Below are 21,402 nucleotides of genomic sequence, written 5' to 3'. Positions count from 1 at the left end.
AACGCCATCTCGTGCAACCTCACAGATGGAACGTCACACGTCTTGTACGTTAACGTAGGAGGCTGTTCATAGACGGCAATCTATTTACGCACACATTATGGATAAAAAACAAACATCTAAACAATCCTCCCGGGCATTTTGAGAGTTTAATTTTTATGTCCGATTCTTAAGTGTGACAATCCTGGCAGTATAAAAAAGAGTTCCCATGCACGGTTCAACACCTTGAAAATAAAGTAAATACTTTTAATATAATATCATTAAAATAGTCTTTATAAAAACAGGAGAGGTAATTAGATTATTTAATATGGCACGAGAAAATGTCTTTTCAAGACTTGAAGGCAACACTATAAAAAAGACACATGTTCAATATTAAATAACTTGTTTCTTTATTACTCATAAAATATACAGCAATCTCATTACTGAAAGAACTCACCGGAGCTTTGAATTCACAGTCATAATTTCTATATACATGCTAGTTTCATCCCTCAAGGAAAACATAAAGAAAAAAATCTCTGTTCTAATGAAGCTAGCAAATGTATTTTACACATTTCCAGTTTAAATGAATTCCAAAAAGACAGAAAAGGGAAGATTTGAGTCAAGGTAGGATCAAGTGTTTTTTTTAAGTTAAAGCAAGCAAAACCTGACAACAAACATTGGCTAATATAAGAGCAAAAATATCATTCAAACGGAAGAAAATCAAACGCTGTCATGTCATTGGTTTACAGTGTTTCTTCTCACAAAGCTGAGCCTCAGATACTTCAGTACTGAATCAGTGCTTCTTAGAAAGGTTTCATTACTTACCAAGTGTGCATCACTGTACTTTCAGAGCTGCCTCTACAAACCCATCATTTCTCAGTAACTAATGAAGGCACAAAATGAACACATAAATAGGAAGTGAAAGTACACAAATAATTTATTCTTGAAAGACTAAACCGAAATGGACAGGTCAATATACAAAATTAGGTTGATCAACTAAAATAAAAAGTAACCTGGCGCAAATATCAACTGTTTTGAATTTACCCAAGTGAACAAATCTGTTTATTTTCTTTTGGGAAAGGAGTTTAAGACATGAACATGGATTTAATAAAAATTTGATCTCAAAAAATAAATGATTTTTTGCCCAGTACAGATTAGAAGTTCATTCGGATGTAGTGTGCAGTTTTTAACATTTTCTTACTCAAGATATTTCAAAGATCAAAATAATTTCCGCTTCTCTGCTTATTGATAAACCCCCCAAATTCTCATTTACACCTTTTAAAATGGGTTAAAATGCATCCATGTCTTTTGGTCCCTGTCGGTTTAGCTCTCTGTGAAGTGCTACCATCCTTCTCCAGCATCTTATTGCTGAACAAAAGTCGCTGTCTACCCAACAAGTACACATAGCACTCAAGAAGTCAGTGTTGGTAAAGCAGCGGTTACTGAGGTCCAGTATCAGCTGAAGGACACCTGGTGCTGGTTGAGGTCGGGATGAGTGTAGGCCAGCCTGCTGCACCTCCTCCCTCTCTTGCTCTCTGATGGCAGGGGGTCACTTAAGGCTCCTGTGGGGGCTTTTCTTTTCCTCTGCCCTCCCAAGCTGAGGGTGGGTGATAATTAAGACACAGCGTGTGTATTTATGCTTCTTCCACTCCCTCCTGTACCTCAGTACGTCTCTGAATCCGAGTCATTGAGCTCCTCGTCCTTGTAGAAGCCATCGTGGTGGCCAATGTTGTTGAAGCTGCAGTAGGAGCTGTGCTCGCCACGCAGCTCGGGCAGGCTGTCGAAGGTCACGCTCTTGGAGGGGCTGGTGGTGAAGTGGTTAATGGCACTGAAGGGGATGGTGGGTGCCGGGGTGCAGGGGGACACAGGCATCATGGTGGCCAGGATGAGGGCGAGGCAGTCTGCCACGTCTTTGTTGGGGGCACAAGCCAAAGCAGGTGTGTAACCTGAAAGAACCAAAGTGTAGCTGTGTGACATATTGCTGTAAAAGTAAAAATAATGATACTACAGCTGTAAAATAGATAGCAAAACAGTTAACACATAAGGTCCTTGAGCATAAGAGTAAAAATGAAAATCAACTAGTCTGACACTAGATTTTCAATTTATTGCTACATCTTAAGTCCATAAAAGCTTCAGCAAAAATAGTCAACACTTACTGACACATTTTTTTCTGGCCCAGTAGTTATGATTCCAGCATGTGAATGATGGACTCGCATTGCCAATATGATAAAATAATTTCTAACACAATATCTTGCACAAAAAAGTTGAGTGCACTGTTTCCTTCATAAAGTTTCCTTGCTCCCTTCATTACTAAATAAATAGCATTGTAGGCTTCACATTATAACTATTATGTTTATTCACTACCTACCACTGCTTGACACAATCATTGTGAGTCTATCACATTTGTTATAAAAGATTAGGTCATGATTAAATAAACAATTTATCTATCAAACTGTGTTCTTTTTTAAACACTTGGTGTTCTTACTATGGTATTTCATTTTTCACCTTGTTTGGATGATGTTTCAAAGGTTAACAAGTAGCTAAAATGCCAGCAAGATCTCATATTTCCACGAGGATGCATGTTTCATTGCATTGATTGTAAAAGCCCAAACTATTCTTTTAAAGTTGTGTAAAGTAGTAGAAAAAAGTACATCATATTGTGAATTTACCATTTTCGTCAACTGCAAGTACACTAGCTCCTTTAGCAAGCAGCTCTTGTACCACCACAGTTAGACCGTTTCTTGCAGCCACGTGTAGAGGCCTTGAAAGAAAGATGAAGACATTGTTGACCTACATGTAAATCAGGATGTTACAATCTGTATCCCTACATCAATATTACAAATCCCCACAGTAATCCCACAACACTGTCACTCCATTTTCCTTCAGAACACCAGACACAAATGAGAAACGAACTATACGTACGTCTGTAAGGCGGCGTTAGTGGCATTTATGAGGTTTCTGTCTGCAATCTTCTCTAATATCAACAAGGCACTGGTTTCATGTCCCTGCAGAAAAAGAGTTGACTATCATGAATATAATATTGGGAAAAAAGATGTCTGATTACACTCATATAAGTCAGCAGGTTCTTTAAGGACCATGCTTTACATTTTGTGCTGTAACATGTAAGCACAGTGCCACCACATGGTTATACTAACCTTACTGCAGGCGAGATGAAGTGCAGTGTTCTTCACAGCGTCCTGCAGAGTGAGATCTGCTTTCGCACTGCTCACCAGCAGCTCTAAAAGCAAGATTAAGTAGGTAAAATAGAGGGGAAAATGGAGGTCAGTTTTTGTATGAGCACATACATGATTCCAAAGCACATCCAAAAAATCACTGATTGTTAAATCCCGCTATGATACTTCAGAATCTGCTCGTTCAAGAACAAAAGACCCTACCAACAGCATTTGTCTGGCCATTTTCAGCAGCCATCATGAGTGGGGTCTTCCCTGCAGCATCCACACTGTTGACCTGAGCGTTGTGACTCAGCAGCAGCTGAAGACACTCAACATGGTCAGTGAAGGCTGCTGCATGTAGTGGGGTCCTGCGGACACAGAAATGAAACGAGGCATGGTTCATTCCAATATTTACAAAATGTATTAGCCTGAGCAAAGCTGCAAATGGTGTTTGGCTTAATTTGAATGAAACTGTTTACCTATTTTTACTGTCTTTGGCATTGACAATGGCAGGGCCCAATGTGTCTATCAGCATCTCAGCAGCACCTTCATTGTCATGGATCCTAGAGAAGAGCAGGGGAGGGCAGAGCAGAGGAGAAGGAGGATTAATTCTTCTGATAAAGTGTCTGTTCTCCCAGCATTGATCTAAACAGGAGACCGCTCAGGATCTTACACAGCACAGTGGAGGGGGCTGAAAGAATTGCCTTCGGCCTTGTGGAAAACCTCTTGTTCCAGCAAAACCTCCACACATGTATCATGACCTACAAGAACAAAGGAAAAAGACACATTAGACCTTATCTTGTGGTGTTCATAATCAGCGTTTTCTTAGACAATCCGCCTTTACCACCATGTGTCAAAATTTAGCCTTTAGGTGCAAAGGGACTTGCAAGAAATAATTGCATACTGAGCAAGCACATATTAATAAACAAATATGTTCATGCCTATCTTTAATCCTTGAATCCTGCCTGAGCATAGATTAAAAATAACATTTATAAGGTCTGCATTCTCTCTTCTCTGTACCATTGTAGCAGGCCCAGTGCAGTGGGGTGTAGCCTTGGTTGTCTGTTAAGACAGGGAGTGTTTCCACTGATTGGGCAGCATGCAGCAGACCTCCCAGTACCCCAATATGTCCACATGCTGATGCCAGGTGGATTGGCGTGCGCCCTTTACAGTCTCGCACCAGGAAATTGGCGCTGTGCTGAAGCAAGGCCTCCACACATTCCTCGTGGCCGGTCACCGACTGCGGATGGAACATTATAGAGGTTACTGTTGTTGCTGCTCCAGTCATATATGCACAAGTGATGTATGAGTATAAAACCAAGAGGCACATATTTCATGTATGTTCTTATGTGTATGAAGGAAATGCAAGATGTTCTTACCCCTCTGTGTAGAGCTGTCCTGCCCCACTTATCTTTGGCTTCAACACTGGCTCCCTTATTTAAAAGAGAATACACACAATCTGTGTGTCCGCTCAGGACCGCCAGCATCAGAGGGGTTCTGAATGATAACAGATTCCAAAACAGAAACAGTTACTTTGAATCTTGAGTGAGAGCGGATAAAAACAACCAACACACTACTTACTGTCCATTTCCATCTTGAATGTCGACTGCACTTTGAAGATCAGCGTTTCCAATTAGCAAACGCAAACATTCTGAGTGACCATTGGTAGCTGCAGAGGAAGAATACAACAGCTTTAGAACAGAATACTTAAAATAGGAGCACAACTCCCAAAAAAAGTGAAAACCCAACTAATTCAGATGACATTATATAAACAAGTCAGACGATGGTAGCAGCACTCTACCTGCAGCATGAATGGGGGTTCTCTTCAAGGTGAAGTCTTTGACAAGGATGGAGGCTCCTTGGTTGATTAGGACGTCCACAACCTCTACATGGCCCTTAAAAGCTGCCAGGTCTAGAGGGGTGCGTCCTTGGGTGTTTCTAACATCCAGATCCAGCAGAGACTGCACCAGGACCTCCATAGCGTGGTGGTGACCATGGTATGCCTGACAGACAAATGTACCGTGAACATCAAAACATTTATATGCTTAGACCAGGGGTGGCCAACCTGTGGCTTGCGAGCCGCATGTGGCTCTTTTCCTTTCGGTATGCAGCTCTTCAATCCATTCATAAATATATATATATATATAAATATATTGTTATGAGTAGGGGTGTGCTGATCAATCTAAAATACTGATATTGATGCCAACGTTGGGATCAGTATTGATCAATACGTGGGTGATGAGATTGATACTTAAGTTTCAGTTTCTCTTCTCTACATGTGCTCCTCTCAGTTGCTCATGTGCTCATAGCTATCTAGATAGATGGAACTTTGTCTGTTCTGCAGTAAAACAGAAATTTATCTTTGACACAGCTCCAAATAAGAATTTAAACACACTTACAAACACAATAAATCTAGCTTTGAAAATTGGGAATGTATTGATTTTCATTTTATGTCGTTTATCATTTATGTGTGAGAGGAAGTGTGTTTGTAAGACCTCGTGTGTGATGTGGCTCTTTGTACTATCACGGTAATTTTTGTGGCTCTTGGCTTCTGACTGGTTGGCCACCCCTGGCTTAGACTGAGGATAGTTCCACAGTAAGAGACAAAAACACATCACTCACAGCAAGGTGTAGAGGACTGACAGGGGCTCTGACATCAGAGTCATTCAGGATATCTGTCCCTGAGGTCTCCATCAGCTAAAACACAAACATTAGAAAGTATAATTACGCAGCTACAAAGCTCTATAACACAGTTATACAGCACAAGGTATCCTCACCTATTCTGAGGTCAAAAGTCATAATCAGATCTGCACAAAGTCTTTGTGTCAATATTTTAAAGGGTTTGTAATGTGAAATTAATCAACTAAACATCTTACTTGAACAGAAAAAATGCTGTAGAAAATAATTTTACTTTGGCTTCACATTCCTCACTTGCAGATGTTTTGATTGTGTGTGACTCTACTGTTGCCAGTACTTTCCATCAAAACAAATCCAAACACACACAAGAAAGAAAAGTACAAATTCCACTCACCACATCTAAAGGTGTTTCACTCGCAATCTGTGGAAAAAATGGAGAGCCAGTGAGGCACAAGATTTAGTTATAATAAGGATAAACAGAGAGCTTGTTATCAGACGTGTATTGTTAAGTGAGGTTCTAACCAGCTCCAGACAGAGGCGATGTCCGTACGCAGAAGCATAGTGCACAGCATTGTAGCCCTGATTGTCCCGAATCCCTGGATTTGCATCATTACGCAGTAAATATTCCAGGCACCTGCAGACAAAACAAAAAAAAGCTGTAGACAAGGAAACAACTTCAAAAGCTCAAATTGTGATGCTCAACTGATTCTCCTGTCTTCCACATACCCACCACTTCTGTAAAATGTTTTTTTCTTCTCATTACATAACAAGAAAAGGTCTAGATGCTCTGCTTTTATGTGAAGTGATTTGGTGCTATGTGAATCAAGTTTGATTGATTGATCACTACTGACTTTCCATCTGTGTCAGAGGCAGCGGCGTAGTGGAGAGGAGTGCAGCCCCGCTCGTCTAGGTCATTGACGCTGGCCCCGGAGCCCACCAGTGCAAACAGGCACTGGTAGTTACAGTTGGCAGCTGCGTAGTGCAGAGGGGTCCTGGAAAAGTAAACATTGCTCAGTTTACTGTTCAAACTTGACCAAAAAAAAAAAAACTAGGAGAGAGAGAACCCTTTATCTACAGTGAAATGCTACAAACCTGCCAAAGCTGTCCTTTCTGTTAAAGTCTGCGCCCGTGTTGAGAAGAAGATTGAGACATTCCAGGTTTCTGTTCGATTAAAGGATTAACAAGATGATGAACTGACACATAAATGATAGCTTATAAAAGAACTCAGCAGCCATCCTTACTCACCCTCCAGCAGCTGCAGCATGTAAACAAGTCCTTCCAAAGTCATCAGGAGTATCAATATCAAATCCTGTGTCAGAGCAAAGGATTATGAAACTGAGTCAGCAGTCACTCAAAGGTTTGATTTATTAATAAGGAATATCCATTCAAACACAATATCGGTGTCATTTTTTACTTAGATTTGTTTAATTTCTACAACTGGGACTCACCTGAAGACAAAAGTTTTCGACAGCAGTCAGAGAATCCACTGAGAGCAGCCAGATGCAGTGGGAACATACCATGAACGCCTCGCCTGAAAAGGACACAATGATGTTGATTCTCCCAGCATCACCCAAAATATCAAATTTGTCTGTCAACAAGACTGCAAGGTTTAAACAAACTGTCTGACTGCTTAAAAAAAGCAGACAGATCCACTCACTTGGCCGTGTCAGCTCTGTTGGTGATGAGGGTGTTGATGAGGAGCTCGTGTCCGTATCGAGCGGCAATGTGCAGTGGTGTATTTCCGTTCTTGTCTTCACAGTCAATCTCAGCACCTTAGGGGGGGTTAAAAACAAACTAAGTAAGCACTTAGTCAGTGTAACACTGAGCAATTTGTGTTTCCTCGTGACAAAGCTATTTTTTTAGAGGAGCTCACCGTTCTCAATGATTGCTTGAGACCTGGAAAACCTCCCGTGGATTGCTGTCATGTGGAGGGGAGTCTTTCCATCTTTACTCTGGAGTAAAATAAAAACAAAGTGGTGTCACTGCAAACTTTAAAGGTAATGTATTTAGCAGTGAGTGTGCTTATGAAGGACCAAGAGAAGAATGAAAACTTTGGATCAGCTCAGCAGAAAAAAGCACGGAACATTCCGGTATGAATACAATTAAAAACTTGGATTCTCACAAAGTAGGAAAAGTGACTGTTGACTAAAAATATCAATATTGCTGTAGCTTTAATCATCAGGAGCATCAATAATAAAGCAACAGTTTACCATGAACATCTTCAATCCCGGTTATTCTCACCTTGATGTTAACATCAGCCCCGTTACAAACCAGCAGCTCCAGACATAAAGCCCCGTGGTGAGAGGCAGCGGTAAAATGGAGAGGTGCAAAGCCCTTCTCGTTCACCTGGTTGACATTGGCCCCGCACTCAATGAGCTCATTCACGACCACGTCCTGCCCGTTGTAGCAGGCCACATGGAGCGGTGTGTTGCCATATGCATTGGGCTCATTTATCTTGACAGCACAGGAAACAGGAAGTTGACATGAGAACACAGTCGGTATCAGCAGAACTCTTTTTACAGGCAACGGTCAAGCCATTGTCCACAGTGTATGAATTACTCATTTCTGTTCTCTCCTTGTCACAAGATCTTAAAGAGCCCACTTTAGTAACAGCAAGCAGTGGGTCCAACTTACATCCACCCCCAGGTCCAGGAGGTATTTGACAACACTGATCATCCCACTGGAGGCTGCTGCGTGTAGAGGGGTGTAGGATTTCTTATCTTTACAGGCCACCTCGGCTCCATGGGAAGCCAGCAGCTTCACTACTTCTATATGTCCTGAAGATGAAACAAATGGTCGTAGTTTAGAAAACAAGCATGTTTCTCAACTTGAAAAAAATTCAGATAATTTTTACAAATTTGAAAGTGAAGTTGTGGAATGACAACATAAGGAAAAAGTGGCATCAAAAGGAAGAATACTATGATATAAAAGGCCCTGTGGATGATTCCTTACCCATGTAGGCGGCCCAGTGGATTGCACGGCGGTCCCTCTTGTCAAAGGCATTGATGTTTGCTCCTCTGGAGAGCAAGAGCCTCACCATCTGAAAGTGGCAACAGAGAAAAAAGAAGCAATTAGCAAATATGTCAAGGGGAGCTCCTGCACGACTGATTGTGCAGCCTCAAGATCAGCATCAACACTTGTGTAACCATGTATGTTACATGCCTTAATATGAGGGCAAAAAATCTGCTTCTTTCATTTATATCACAAACGTGAACGGCTCAGTCTCCTCTTGAACTAAAAAAGCCACCACAGGGAAGTACTGTTTTTTTATAACTGAGCATGTGTGGGTTGAAAAACCTTTTAGTCTTATATTAACAGTACAGGAAAACATGAAACATTCCACAGACCTTTCTCACATTTTACCCATTTTGAGCCAGAGTCCAGGCTGTTATCAGATTGTCCGAACTGCTTTTAATTACTTAATTTACATGGACACATGGTTATACAAGTAGTTTCCATCTTTAAGAATACTCATTTGCATGTAAGTGTGTGGTTTCAACGATTCGTTTGCATGCAAACAAATGCTTGAACAAGCACTGACTGTGGGCATAGCATCCTAGAAAGTGTGATCACATTTTCAGACAAAAGATGACAGGGTCGGTCTGCACCCAGGTGGAAATAAACTGACTGTCTCAATATGTGGCCCTTAAAGAAGAAAAACAAGTTATGACAGGTTCATTGTGGGGCAGCCTTACTACTGGCTTAGTCATAGCTTTTTCAACTGATGAAATCTACCTGATGTCATCATCAAAAGCAGATCAAAACCCTTCAACCTACACGATGACTTCTCAACTCAGTTATTTGACGAAAATGGAATGTAAGAATAGACAGGACATGAGAATATAACAACCTGTATAATGACACATTATGTGCTGTGGTAATGACAGTTGTGGGTATTTGCAGCACAGCTGTTTTAAGGTAGTCAACAGGGCTATAAAGGGATGTTGATCTTTTTGCCTCATACTTCTCAAACGTGCAAAAGCAGTCATTGTTTTTTTGTTCTCTATTTCAGTGGCACAGGTTACAATACACATTGTTGACACATATATTAAGCACGCAGGCAACTTCCTTTCAGTATGAGGAAAAGATCATGAGTACACACAAACAGCCAGAGAAGCATACCAAGCGTATGAGCCCTGCTTGGTGACATGATTTCCGCATGTTGTGAATGCTTTCTAAAGCTGAGACTTACTCTGACTGTCAGCAGAAAAAGTACTAAAATGGTTGAATTTGAAGTAGAACAAACACAGGGAGCCATATTTTCAGTACAGCTCCTTTAACTTCATTCCTTGTCTTAAATTTATTTATGGGAGATGATGTTTCAAATGTACTGCCAGTTCTATCCATTAAGCAACAACTACATCCACAGTGAATTACAGCAGTTATTTAAGTGCAGCTCACAGCATTATCCAAAACACTTTAGGTTCAACATTACCTCCAGATGACCGCTGAAGGCTGCATGGTGCAGCGCAGTCCGGCCTGCTCTATCAGACACATTCACATTACTGAGCAGTGGGACGAGGGCTTCGGCACAACGGACCGCCTTGTTTGCAGCGGCGATGTGAAGCGGAGTCTGCCAGTTCTTGTCTCGAGCATTTACGTCTGCAGAGTGTTTCAGCAACACCTGGACAGCCTCCTTAGGAAAAGTGAACACGTGGGTTTTAGTCAAACACAACAATGAAAAAAAATAGTTTTTGTTGATCAGAAGCAAAGGAATTTACACATACCTCACTGCAGGAGGCTACAGCCCGGTGCAGAGGAGTGAGCCACTTGTTATCTTTGGCATTTACTCTGGCACCTACAAGTCAGAGACGGCTGGCTGTTAGACTGTGTAAGGTCTGTTCCATGACATTTTGTGCAACATTTCAACACCATCACAATAGTTTGACAGTTATTAGGTCCAATTCTGCTGTATCCCCATCTGCTTAACATTATGGCAAAGGATGCTTTTTACACAGTTGAATGCAAGATGCGGCAATGTTCTCAGTGTCACATCTGAAAAATGTCACTATACTGTCAGACTGGATAACATCTGCAGCCATTCATAAGTCCATTGAATCCTGGTATACCTGGACCTCTGTGTACAGACACTAGTACAAACCTATCTCAAACTTGTTAAATGACTTTGGTCATTTTTTTATTGTGTATCAACAATCTCACAAAATTTGTTTGCTGTACTTAGGGATGCACCAAACCATCTTTTTAAATACCAATACCTTGGCACTGGTATTGGGCAAAACTGATCTGATACCAGTCTTAATTTAACATTCTCTTTCTCTATGATCGCTCTGTCTTGGAAAGAGACTGAGGTTTCTTCTATACAGTCCTGGATAAGGGAAATGATGCTATGTGTTACAATGGAAAAATTAACTTATGTTGTGAGAGGTAGAGCTCAAGAATTTGAAGAGGTACGGACACCCCTAGTGAACTTTCTTGGTCGACTATAATGACAACCAACTTTAGAGTGTGACAACCACATTATTATTTATTTATTTATTAATTTCATTTTATATTTTATTTATTTTATTTATATGTATTTATTTATTATCATTATTATTATTTTCCTTGCATACGATTAATTTGATCATTTTTGTTATCTATTTATTCTTTATTTACTATTATTATTATTATTACTATTTTTATATATATGTATATATTATTTATTTATGTATTATCTTATTTTAATGTTTCTAGTTTTTGTTTTTTGTTTTTTTATATTCATGTTTATGTTGTTTAAGAGAAAATGTTTGTTCTTTTATTTCACGTAGTCACCCTGTTTATCTGTTGAAAAACTAATAAAAACATTGTAAAAAAAAACCAACATTCTCTTTCTCTCCATACAAGGATGAGACTAATAATTAAACTTTTGACAACTAAAAGCTTTTCTAACTTGAGGTGAATAGATGAAGTCTGAACTGAATGGATCAGTCATTTGTCACAATATCTGATCTGGCTTTTTAAATCTGTATCGGATCAACAACTTACACTGAGATCAGATCGGTGCATCTCTAGTGTTATTTGACAACTTTTTATTCATTCAGTCAAAATTTGGGATGTTTTTAAATATATTAAGTGGGACGGCTAAAGAGAAAAATGAGGGGAATAGAGCGGGGAAAGAACATAGAACACACCTGAAAGAATCAGCAGCTCTATAACTTCTGCATCTCCCAGATAGGCAGCAGCATGTAACGGTGTTCGTTTCTCATTGTCCTATGGCAGAAGAACAAAAGAGAAACATTTATGCACATATTAATGAAGTTATACAGCTCCTTGTGGGGATAACATAATAACAGACACTATTTATGGCCTAAAGTGGTTTACAATGAATACAGTTATCTTGATAATCTTGCGAGTGAAACGTTAAAAAAGGCAGCCGTGTTTTTCAAGGACACCCCACCACCACCAGCATCAGAGCAGGAATGGTGAGGAATGCAAAAAAATAAGCAGATCCAGATCATGCAGTGGGGGCTGTAAAAAGAACTATGTGCTCCCACTTCTATAAAACTAACTGAAAGAGTTACGAGGGGCCCTTTAAGGACAGTTAAACAGCGCTGCATAGAGTTTAAACTACAGAAATAATGAGAGGAAACAGATTCAGACATTGGTGAGAGTGTGTAAAATTTACCTGTGCATTCACATCCTCTTTTTTGAATATCAGCGAACGTACTTCGTCTGGGTCCACATTAAAAATGGCTTTTAGCAAAGCAGGCTGTAAAAGAAGGAGACTGAGTCAAAATCAAATGAACTTCAAGGATTTTTCAGGCAGACATGCGACAGGACCTCAGACTTTTTAATACATTTAACATTTTATGTAATGCCAACAAAGCAGGAACCTTGTTAGTTAGAAATTAAATGCAGAAAGCATGGCTCATGTTTAAGAAACCATTAACCATTCACACCTTGGAGACCTTGCGTCTTGGACGAACTTCAGGATCCTCAACCTCAAGTACCACAATACACACACGACTCATTTGCTCAGAGATTGCACAATCATGTTCAGCGTCCTAAAACTGCTCCATTCTAAAACTTTTTTTGCAGTCCAGTAAAGAAAAGGAACAGACTGAAACAACAGGCTGTAGGCTGAGCAGATATTAAAGTGGACTTTCAAAAAAAGGTGACCCCATAAGTCAGAGCATGATGGAGGCATGTTATCCAAATAGAGCCTCCACTCTATTATTCTGCTGTGTGTTTACAGTCTGTTAGTGTGGCCACATCTACTCCATGGGACAGAGAGAAAATTCAGTCCAGCGTAGAGCTCTAGTGATTTGTCCAACTTCAACTTTCCTCAGGACACATTTTCAACTCAGGCATGATTAATTCCAAGTAATAGACGAGTAAAAAAAAGGAGATGATCCTCACGGTGGATTCAGTCAACATATCCAGCATGAAAACATCCGGCAAAGAGGATTCAAAGAAAACAATTTTTCCCGACTAAAGCTGAAAAAAGAGAGTTGTTCAAGCTCTTCGTGAAGTTTGGTTCCTTGGGTTGTGAAACTCCTGAAGTCTTCTAAAAAGTAAAGGACTGGCCCCACCCTTATTGGGGGTGTGTACATGGAGGGAGCACCCTGAGTGCATAGGCTGTACTATGGAAGAAAAATATACATTTTTCTTCCCAATTATTTACACCTCTTAATGTTAATGCCTCACAAATCAAAGATTTTCATGAGTTCCAAAGTCTGAGATATGCAGCTGAAATCAGCTCAATGATTTAACACAGTAAAATGTACCAGTAGCAAGTTATGCACTGGCACAGTTGTAGCATTCTTGCCAACTCTTCCCAAAAGAAAAAGTTTTATAGCACTTCATATGCCTTTGAGTAGTGAGATGGATCCCAGAACATAATGTACTAGCTCAGCAGACTGAAAGAAATACAGGGAAAGTCTCAGCATCAAGACAACCTTACACAACCCTCTATCAACAGATGCAACAATTTCATCCTCTGTCAAAACGCATCAGTAAATTTAAATCACTTCTGTCACATGTTTAACAGTCTGATTATCACTCTCTATAATTCATGTTGGATGGCTTGGTCTAAAATAAAGCATCTAACAGCTGGTGGTCACTTTTTGTCTACTTTTAATTTGAATCTTGATGCACCTAGTCCAACTTTAACCAGAGTTACATCTCTATGACTTCATCAAAGTGTTTTGGGAACAGTGTGAAAGTCAATGGCTCTGCTGTCAGTCAATACTGTGTTGCCAAGTGAACAGATAAACCTTCATGTGTGATGCTGACCATTTTAACTCTGCTGCACTGCCCTATCAGATCCACCATAACACCAGCACAGAGCCTTTGATCAGGCTGTTTTCCACTGCTGGTGGGAGGAGACTGGCATGGATGGGGGAGAACAGTGAGGGCTGGGGATCCCATCCAGAGGCTGCAACTGGTTACCCATGAAAGACCCAGATGGAACATTCCTGGCTCCCAAAGAGGTTAACTCTTTCCTGACTTCTTTCAAGTTTGGAAACAAAAATCCTCTGAAAAATAGTGATTCTTTCTTTATCCGCAAGCAGAAGCTGTTAAGCTTGTCAGTACTTGGATGCCGTGTGGATCAGGTGAGCTGTTGTTACGCACCTGCATAATGAACAATTTACACATCTGAATGAGTAATGTGCACCCATGTATCCAAAACAAAAGGTGAAATGAAGAAAGGCTGAAGACTGAGCAGGTTCAACAACAAGCTGGCTGGATTTCCTACCTTTTAGTTAGAAATGTGTAGCATACTTATTTAGCATTCATCCAATATTTTCCAGTTCACTGTGATCAGTAATCAATGATAATACATTTTATCTAAGAGCGCCTTTCTGAACACTCAAAGTCACTAAACAGTTGAATAAAAACACAGCAAGACAAGTATTAGCCCAATAAAAATAAAACATTGCCATGTACCAAAGTAAAAAAAAAAATCATATCTACAACTGATTTTTCTGTCATCTCTGGATAGTCCCTCTGGCTGTCTACCACATTGCTTGTACCACTAAATGGCAGTCTAAGTCTTGTGAAAGTTAGGCACTGAGCTACGCACTTTCACCTTTGTCTGTCAGAATGAACTTGGACTGTATGTACTGTATGCGATAAACCTCAGATAGTGCAAAACAACAGAGAAAAGTTTTAAATATTAACTTTGATTTTCTATTTCAAAATCAGTTTCAGTATTTCAGTGCCATTCTTAATGAAGTTTATGGAAACAAACAGAGAAAAGGGATATATTTGAGCAGACAGATGGAAATTAATGGAATATGCAAAAAATAGACTACAATTAGCAACCAAGTAGCTTACAGTGCATCCTCTCATTCAGTGATAAAATACCCATTGATATCTGGAGGGTGAAACAGAGGCTGGCTTTAGCTGGAATACACTCAGAAGTACAAGGGGACACTTGTGCTTCATCATCATACGCTATTTCATCACTCCACCCCTCACCATGAAACGAAAGAACAAATCTGCATTTTGTTTTTATTCTGCTTACCATTCCTGAGTGACTAGTATAGGAGATTTTCAATGCTCCTCTGCCTGCGGACTGTGCACCTCCTCTCTACAAGCCAGCCTAGTTAATACCATCACCATGGAGACAGCTCACTGGCAACTGAACCAGCTCACATGAGCTCAGGTACACGATCATTCAAGCACACACAGAAAAAGACACAGGCACGATCTTACAAGCAGACAGGGTACTAGAATAGCAGGTATGTCCAACCCCAAATGATATCAGAATGCTATTTCCGTGATCTCAAGTAGGCGACAAGTGTCTAATGTAGTTAGAGGGCCATGTCTAATAGTATCACCATCCCAGGTCACTTAATACTTGCATTTGAGCCAATATCCGCACTTCATCTACTAATTTGTGTTTGAATGTTGTATGATTATTCACAAGTATGCATGAATATATTTGTTCAGAGGCTAGCGGTTCAATTTTTAACACTATTTGCAAGGCCATGAACGTACATAAAGGTACGACACGATGACACCACTCCTGAGAAACACCGCCACACATCACAATAAAACAAGCATGAAGAAAATCAATAAACGAACGCACCAAGCCTCTGACTGATCCACACCACCACAATCAATGGATGTTTCACATCTTACATCTAGAATTTAGTTTGATTAACCGGTGCATTAACACAGTTTAATTATTTATGTGTTTACAAGTTATCCTGTGTTATGACTGTCATGAAACCCCATCAGCTGAGCAAAAGTTAGCAAATATTAAGATGTCAAATTCGTTCAGTCGTTGCAGAAATGACACCACGATAAACACTCGCTTTGTTGTTGCTTTTTCTTACAATAATAATTCACATGATTTCGCACATTACTGAAATAAGAGGCTACATTTATGTACAATCACTGGTAGACCACAACTGAGCCCACTTTGGTTTTGTTCAGTCACAGCATGTTAGTTCCCAACTCGGTGGCTGGTAACGTTTCACAGTGGCTCTGGCTAATTGCTGGAGATAAACAGTGTACCATTAGCTGGCTTTAACTCAACAACCGCTGGGGCATGCGTCTTAATGAAAGTATAACAACCCTCTTTTCGCAAAAAGGAACAAGTCTCTAAATGCGACTCATCACCAAGCACCGTGTCTCACTTTCACATCCTCAATTGGAAATCTTAGAATTTAAACTTAGCCACATGTAAACGTTAAAGGAGATGCTTCCGTTTCTGATAATAGCTGGAGGAACTCGAGTTACATTCCGCCTGCGACTGTTGAAATCCGGGCAGCTAACGTTAGCTAACAGCAGCCAGGCTTCAAAAGCGAGTCCGTCTTTGAGTGAATGATCACTTACCTGGTCTCGAATTTTGAGAACCACCATATTTCTGGGATTTTAACTGTTCTCATGCAGTTTCATACAGGGATATTTCTCTCCCCCCGAATAGATGTGTTTGATCTTGTAAGCCCTCCCGATGGACCGCAGCAGGCCTTGACTGACGCTAGCTTAGCTTCGTAACCTGATGGAAGCAGAGGAGGAGCGGAAACTCCATAACATTGGCGCCTCCATACTTCACCACCCACAAAGCTGCTTGTCAATAGGCGGAATTCACGCTGATGTCACTCAACTTCCGGTTTATTTCCGGGTTAGCGGCTGCAGGGTATCGGCGGGATTTCTTACATGGACCTTCTTCGCACTGCTACATAATCCAACAAACATTATCCAAATAAATTAAAACACCCCCTTTCTGTTTTAATATGTTTTTGTTGATAATTTTATCCATCTTCAATACTTAATAATACAGAAATTATCTCAAATTCAGCTGGGAATTTTTGCTAGAAATCAATCCTAGTAATGCTGCTGTTGTCTGCGTGTATTAGAGGTTTAATTTTGTAAATTTCTTTAATTTATAGACAACTAAGTGGCGATTCCAGGGAGTTGGGTTTTCTTCTAAAACAAGAATTCCTTTAACTATTGAAATTATTTGAATTAAATCAGACCACCAAGTGATGAGGTTAAGCCTCTCAGATATAAGGTTATATTTGTGCCACCAGAAACTGAATTTGAATTAAAATATATAATTTGAAAAAGCATGATGTTAAATGGAATTTAATGTTTTGAAAATGAGTTCATTTTTTTATTGAATTTAATTTTTAAATTGGATTTGAAATTGTATTTTACCTATGATAATTTAGCTATTTTTATACTTTCAATTCAAAAACACAGGAAAAATTCACCTCTTTTTATACTTTCAATTCAAAAACAGAATTCAATTTCAATTCACAAAAGGCAGACTCAGTTTTACAATTCAGTTTCAATTCAGAGCAGCATGACCATTATGTTATCTTATGGCCGTTAGGCAGATTAATCAAGCACAGATTTACAGACACCCTTTACACGTCCGCAGACTCTCCTGTGGTGATCCGCTCCATTAATTTCGGAACTAGGGAGAAGGAACCGGGAGTGACGTCTTCTTCGAATCAGCTTTAAGTCGGAAAAAAAATGTGCCGACATACCAGGGCTGTTGTGTTAGCCGTTGTTAGCACGCCCTGCGTTTTAGTTCACAAATACCACATGAGGGATGTAAATAACACTGTGGCAGCACTTCTACAAATATAAGTGGAACAATACAATGTACGACTTATTTAGTGTTACAAATATTTGTCAGAAGTGCTTCTAAACTGATTGTTACAGGCGCCTAATAGCTGTTTAGAATGGGGGCAGCCATCTTCGATTGTCAACTCGGGGGTCAGTTGACAAGTTAACCGTCGTGACCAATAGTGACCCAGTTATTTGTTAGTCCTGATACGTTTCGTAGCAATGTGAGATGATGTTTTCGACAGAGGCCTACAACAAAACATGTAAATAAATCAATGTATTTGGTCATAATATTACGCTGGCTGTTTTGCTCTGATGAAAGGGACGTGTATGTGATTTCATTAATTTCTATACCAGCTATCCCTTTCTGGGTTGCAGGGCGGGTGACCGGTCACCAGTCGATCTCAGGGCAGCATAGTAGACAGACAACCATGTGTATGTGATTTCAAACCTGATTATTCTGCTGCTGGTCTTCAGCCATCCTTGAACTGACAATCGTCCGCTCAGGGGATGAAAAGTACAGCTATAAATATAACCTCATACTCAGACCCCAAATAAGAAAAATAAAATAATTCTCGCTGGATATCATTTTTTTGATATCACAACTCACTACACTGAATCTTGATCAAAGCTCTTAATCTAAACAATTTCAATGTATTATTCTTACTCTTTTCAGGGTATGGAATTCACAGTCCCATATCCATCTGCTTAAAAATTCAATGATGTTGAAAGAATTGGGATGTGTTTTCAAAGACAACAAACGAGACAAAGGCTACAAGTTCTTTTATTTCAGAGTGTCCACAGCAGTATTAAAGGAGCCATTTTCAAAGTCCATCACTCAGTATGAAACTGCATTTTCAGTTTACTAAAGAGTAGAGTGACATAGAAACAATTGTAAAAGCTGGATTTAATATTATCATGTTTTAACTACCACAGTCATTCCGGTAAAACCTTGAAGGCACTGCTCCATGTTTAATGCGTTCGTCCACTGGTTTGGTTTGGTTTTTGCAGATCCTCTTGATTAAAATGTTCACTGAACGCATAGGTGCTTCCACAAGTTATTTCAAAACTTGGTCCCTCATCTCTCCTGGTTGCCCTCATTGAGTTGGCATGAATGCTTTCATTGACAGCGAAGTCGTTAAAAGTTCAAATAGGGGGGGATAAGGGACACTACACCAAGCTAGTGACATACTAGTGTGAGAAAGAAAAAGAACATAGAACCATATTAACAATAAAATATTTGGCAAAATCATAGCTGAAGTTACTGCACCCCCACCCCCTCCAAATAACTAAATAGATATGTAAATGGTGCGACCAAATCATGTGCTGGTGCGACCAACTGGAAAAGTTGATCGAACCAGTGCTACCAGTGAAAAAGTTAGTGTAGAGCCCTGTAAAAGTACAACTCAAAGGACTGTTTATGGTTGGGGATGAGGCTGATGAGGCTGACAAAGCCTCGTGAATGAAAGGAGAAACGTCTTCACAAACTCAAACAGTCTAGTTGCCTTGTTGTAGAGCGTTCAGGATAACGCTGAAGTGGATGAGTGAGAATTTACAGGGACACACAGGAAGTGTAGTTTGCTACATTGCAAAAGAAATGCTGCACTTTGATACCGTTTTTTTTTTTATTCAAGTGCAATTTTTGACCGAGAGCTCATTTTAATTTCATTGTTTTATTATTTTTTTTAGGATACTTGAAAGCTATTGATATTGCAGTTACTTTTGTAAAAAATACCCAGGAGAAACAAACTTTTAATGTTTTTGAAAGGGTGTATTGAATTATTATGATGTATTATTTTTTATATTGGTGGTTAATTTGGTCACAAATTAATATTGTCAATAGAACCGTTTATCGTCAATAATTGTGGGACGATATATTGTCCGGCAAAATTTGTTACTGACCCAGGCCCAGCCAGGCAGTGTACTAAAATTCAGACAAAGAGGTTAATTATGTTTTATGGAACAATACAAAATATCCCATAATCACAACATATACATTTTTTTTATTTTCCTTTATTTGTTTCGGAGGGACACTGCACATTATTAAACATTTCATAAAAATGTAAATGCACCCGAGTTAGCCAAAAGGCTAGTTTACGTCGGCTGTCCCCCCTAAATCAAAATCAAAATAATGTAATGTAGTCATGATGTTTACATTACATCACAAATTATACACTGTACTTGATATCAAACTGTAGCTCTTTACTTTATTTACCATGTGTTTATTTGTTTTTGCTGTTTGGCTGTAGTTGTCTGTTCTTGTTCTGACTTTGATTTTGATGTGGCTATTTAAGCAATAATTGGAAACATGTATGTGTGACCTTTCTCCTACCTTTAACAACACAATACATGTAACAAGCTTTTCAACACAGGTGGCCTGTCTTAGTTGAAAGCCCACTCACCACGACAAGGTGCAGGCCATGAGCGGGGACACAGGACAAGACATACTTGGCAAACAGGACAAACTCTGACGGGACAAACATACAAATACAAATAAAGTGGATAGAAATGACAAACAAACAAACACAAACATGAGAAACGGAACTTTCAAGAACAAAAAGAACACACATAAAACATGGACTGACAGGAAATAACATTTTTACAGAATTGAATATCGACTATAGCAATGCACACACATAAACCATTTTTCTGAAAGTGAATTAACTTTGAAAATAAGAACCAAGTTAAACATAACAACATTTTTAAATAGTATATTAATTCATATTTCCCATTTAAAGCTATAAAATTATAATTGGAGAGCATACATGCTATCAGATGTCTTTTGTGACACAACACTGGAACCATAGCAGCATTTAGAAGTAAAACAATTAAGTATTCACAAAACAGTAATTAAAATCATCAATGTTTTTAAATTACACTGCAGTAAAAAGTTCATTTACTAAGGGATTGTAAAATTAATGAAATGATTCTGTCCTGTTTATGCGGACTCTAAATTTGTGCAAATCCAGTCTGGAAGTAGTCTTGAACACATGTTCTTTTAACATATCAGCACTTTGAAGTTCCAAATATTGCAAAAAAACAAAACAAAAAAAACACTGAAAACATAGATTGAGAGGTATGTGGGGCAGTGTCAGGGTCATTATCTGATATTTCCAGGGCTCCAAGGGCAGATGTGGTTGTACCTGTGGAGATCTGGATCCCCTGTGATCCCTTTGCTGTGCGGATTGCAGATGATCCAGGTAGCTCATGGTCCCTGATCATGCAAATGAAAATTGAGCAATTGAAAAGATTAGAGATTATTTGGAGCCTCTAATATATATAGACTATAGATATGATAAGTCTCATTCTCGGGCATAAATGATAGGAAACACAACCTAAATGATGACTTAGCCTCGTCTGCGTTTACTCTCACACCCAATATTTTAAAACCATAAACATTCAGATATATTCACATAGAAAGAGTTTATAGTGTCACAGGAGAGAAATATTCAAATCACAGGAACAAATGTGGCTGAGAAGTTTCTCTTACCTCTCATCAGAGACAAGATGATGATGATGAGGAAATATTGTCACTATCAGCTTCTTCCAGTTGAAAAAACAGGTCGGGAGCACAAATAATATTCAC

The 21,402-nt window shown here is 39.4% G+C and overlaps 1 protein-coding gene across 1 annotated transcript; it reads right to left on the bottom strand.

The window, feature by feature from the left end:
- Window positions 1-407: 407 nt before the first annotated feature.
- On the bottom strand, window positions 408-16,814 carry ankrd28b (ankyrin repeat domain 28b). The gene is made up of 28 exons (XM_074683359.1): window positions 16,575-16,814; window positions 12,412-12,495; window positions 11,918-11,996; window positions 10,514-10,584; window positions 10,222-10,422; window positions 8,739-8,826; window positions 8,421-8,563; window positions 8,028-8,240; window positions 7,660-7,738; window positions 7,444-7,558; window positions 7,235-7,317; window positions 7,032-7,095; window positions 6,879-6,947; window positions 6,638-6,778; window positions 6,309-6,420; window positions 6,181-6,207; window positions 5,772-5,846; window positions 4,951-5,152; window positions 4,731-4,818; window positions 4,529-4,646; window positions 4,170-4,389; window positions 3,823-3,910; window positions 3,629-3,712; window positions 3,372-3,517; window positions 3,132-3,214; window positions 2,899-2,981; window positions 2,646-2,737; window positions 408-1,922 (listed from the first exon to the last, which is right to left on the bottom strand). Exons 1-28 carry the CDS (start codon window positions 16,599-16,601, stop codon window positions 1,639-1,641), a joined length of 3,159 nt encoding a protein of 1,052 aa, XP_074539460.1. The 5' UTR covers window positions 16,602-16,814; the 3' UTR covers window positions 408-1,638.
- Between the last annotated feature and the right edge of the window lie 4,588 nt (window positions 16,815-21,402).

The sequence above is a fragment of the Halichoeres trimaculatus genome, unplaced genomic scaffold (genome assembly GCF_033239565.1).
Source record: "Halichoeres trimaculatus isolate MK-OKI-2021-1 unplaced genomic scaffold, fHalTri1.1 fHalTri1_scaffold_12, whole genome shotgun sequence".
Lineage (NCBI taxonomy): Eukaryota > Metazoa > Chordata > Actinopteri > Labriformes > Labridae > Halichoeres > Halichoeres trimaculatus.
Note: the sequence above shows the minus strand (reverse complement) of the source record. Positions and strands in the feature narration are given on the sequence as shown.

Coding starts and splice junctions, on each gene's coding strand:
- ankrd28b (XM_074683359.1), bottom strand. CDS start 16,601: ATGGTGGTTCTCAAAATTCGAGACCAG. Junction 8,827..10,221: donor CCTTCAGCGGTCATCTGGAG/GTAATGTTGAAC, acceptor TGCCACTTTCAG/ATGGTGAGGCTCTTGCTCTC. Junction 4,390..4,528: donor GGACAGCTCTACACAGAGGG/GTAAGAACATCT, acceptor TTCCATCCGCAG/TCGGTGACCGGCCACGAGGA.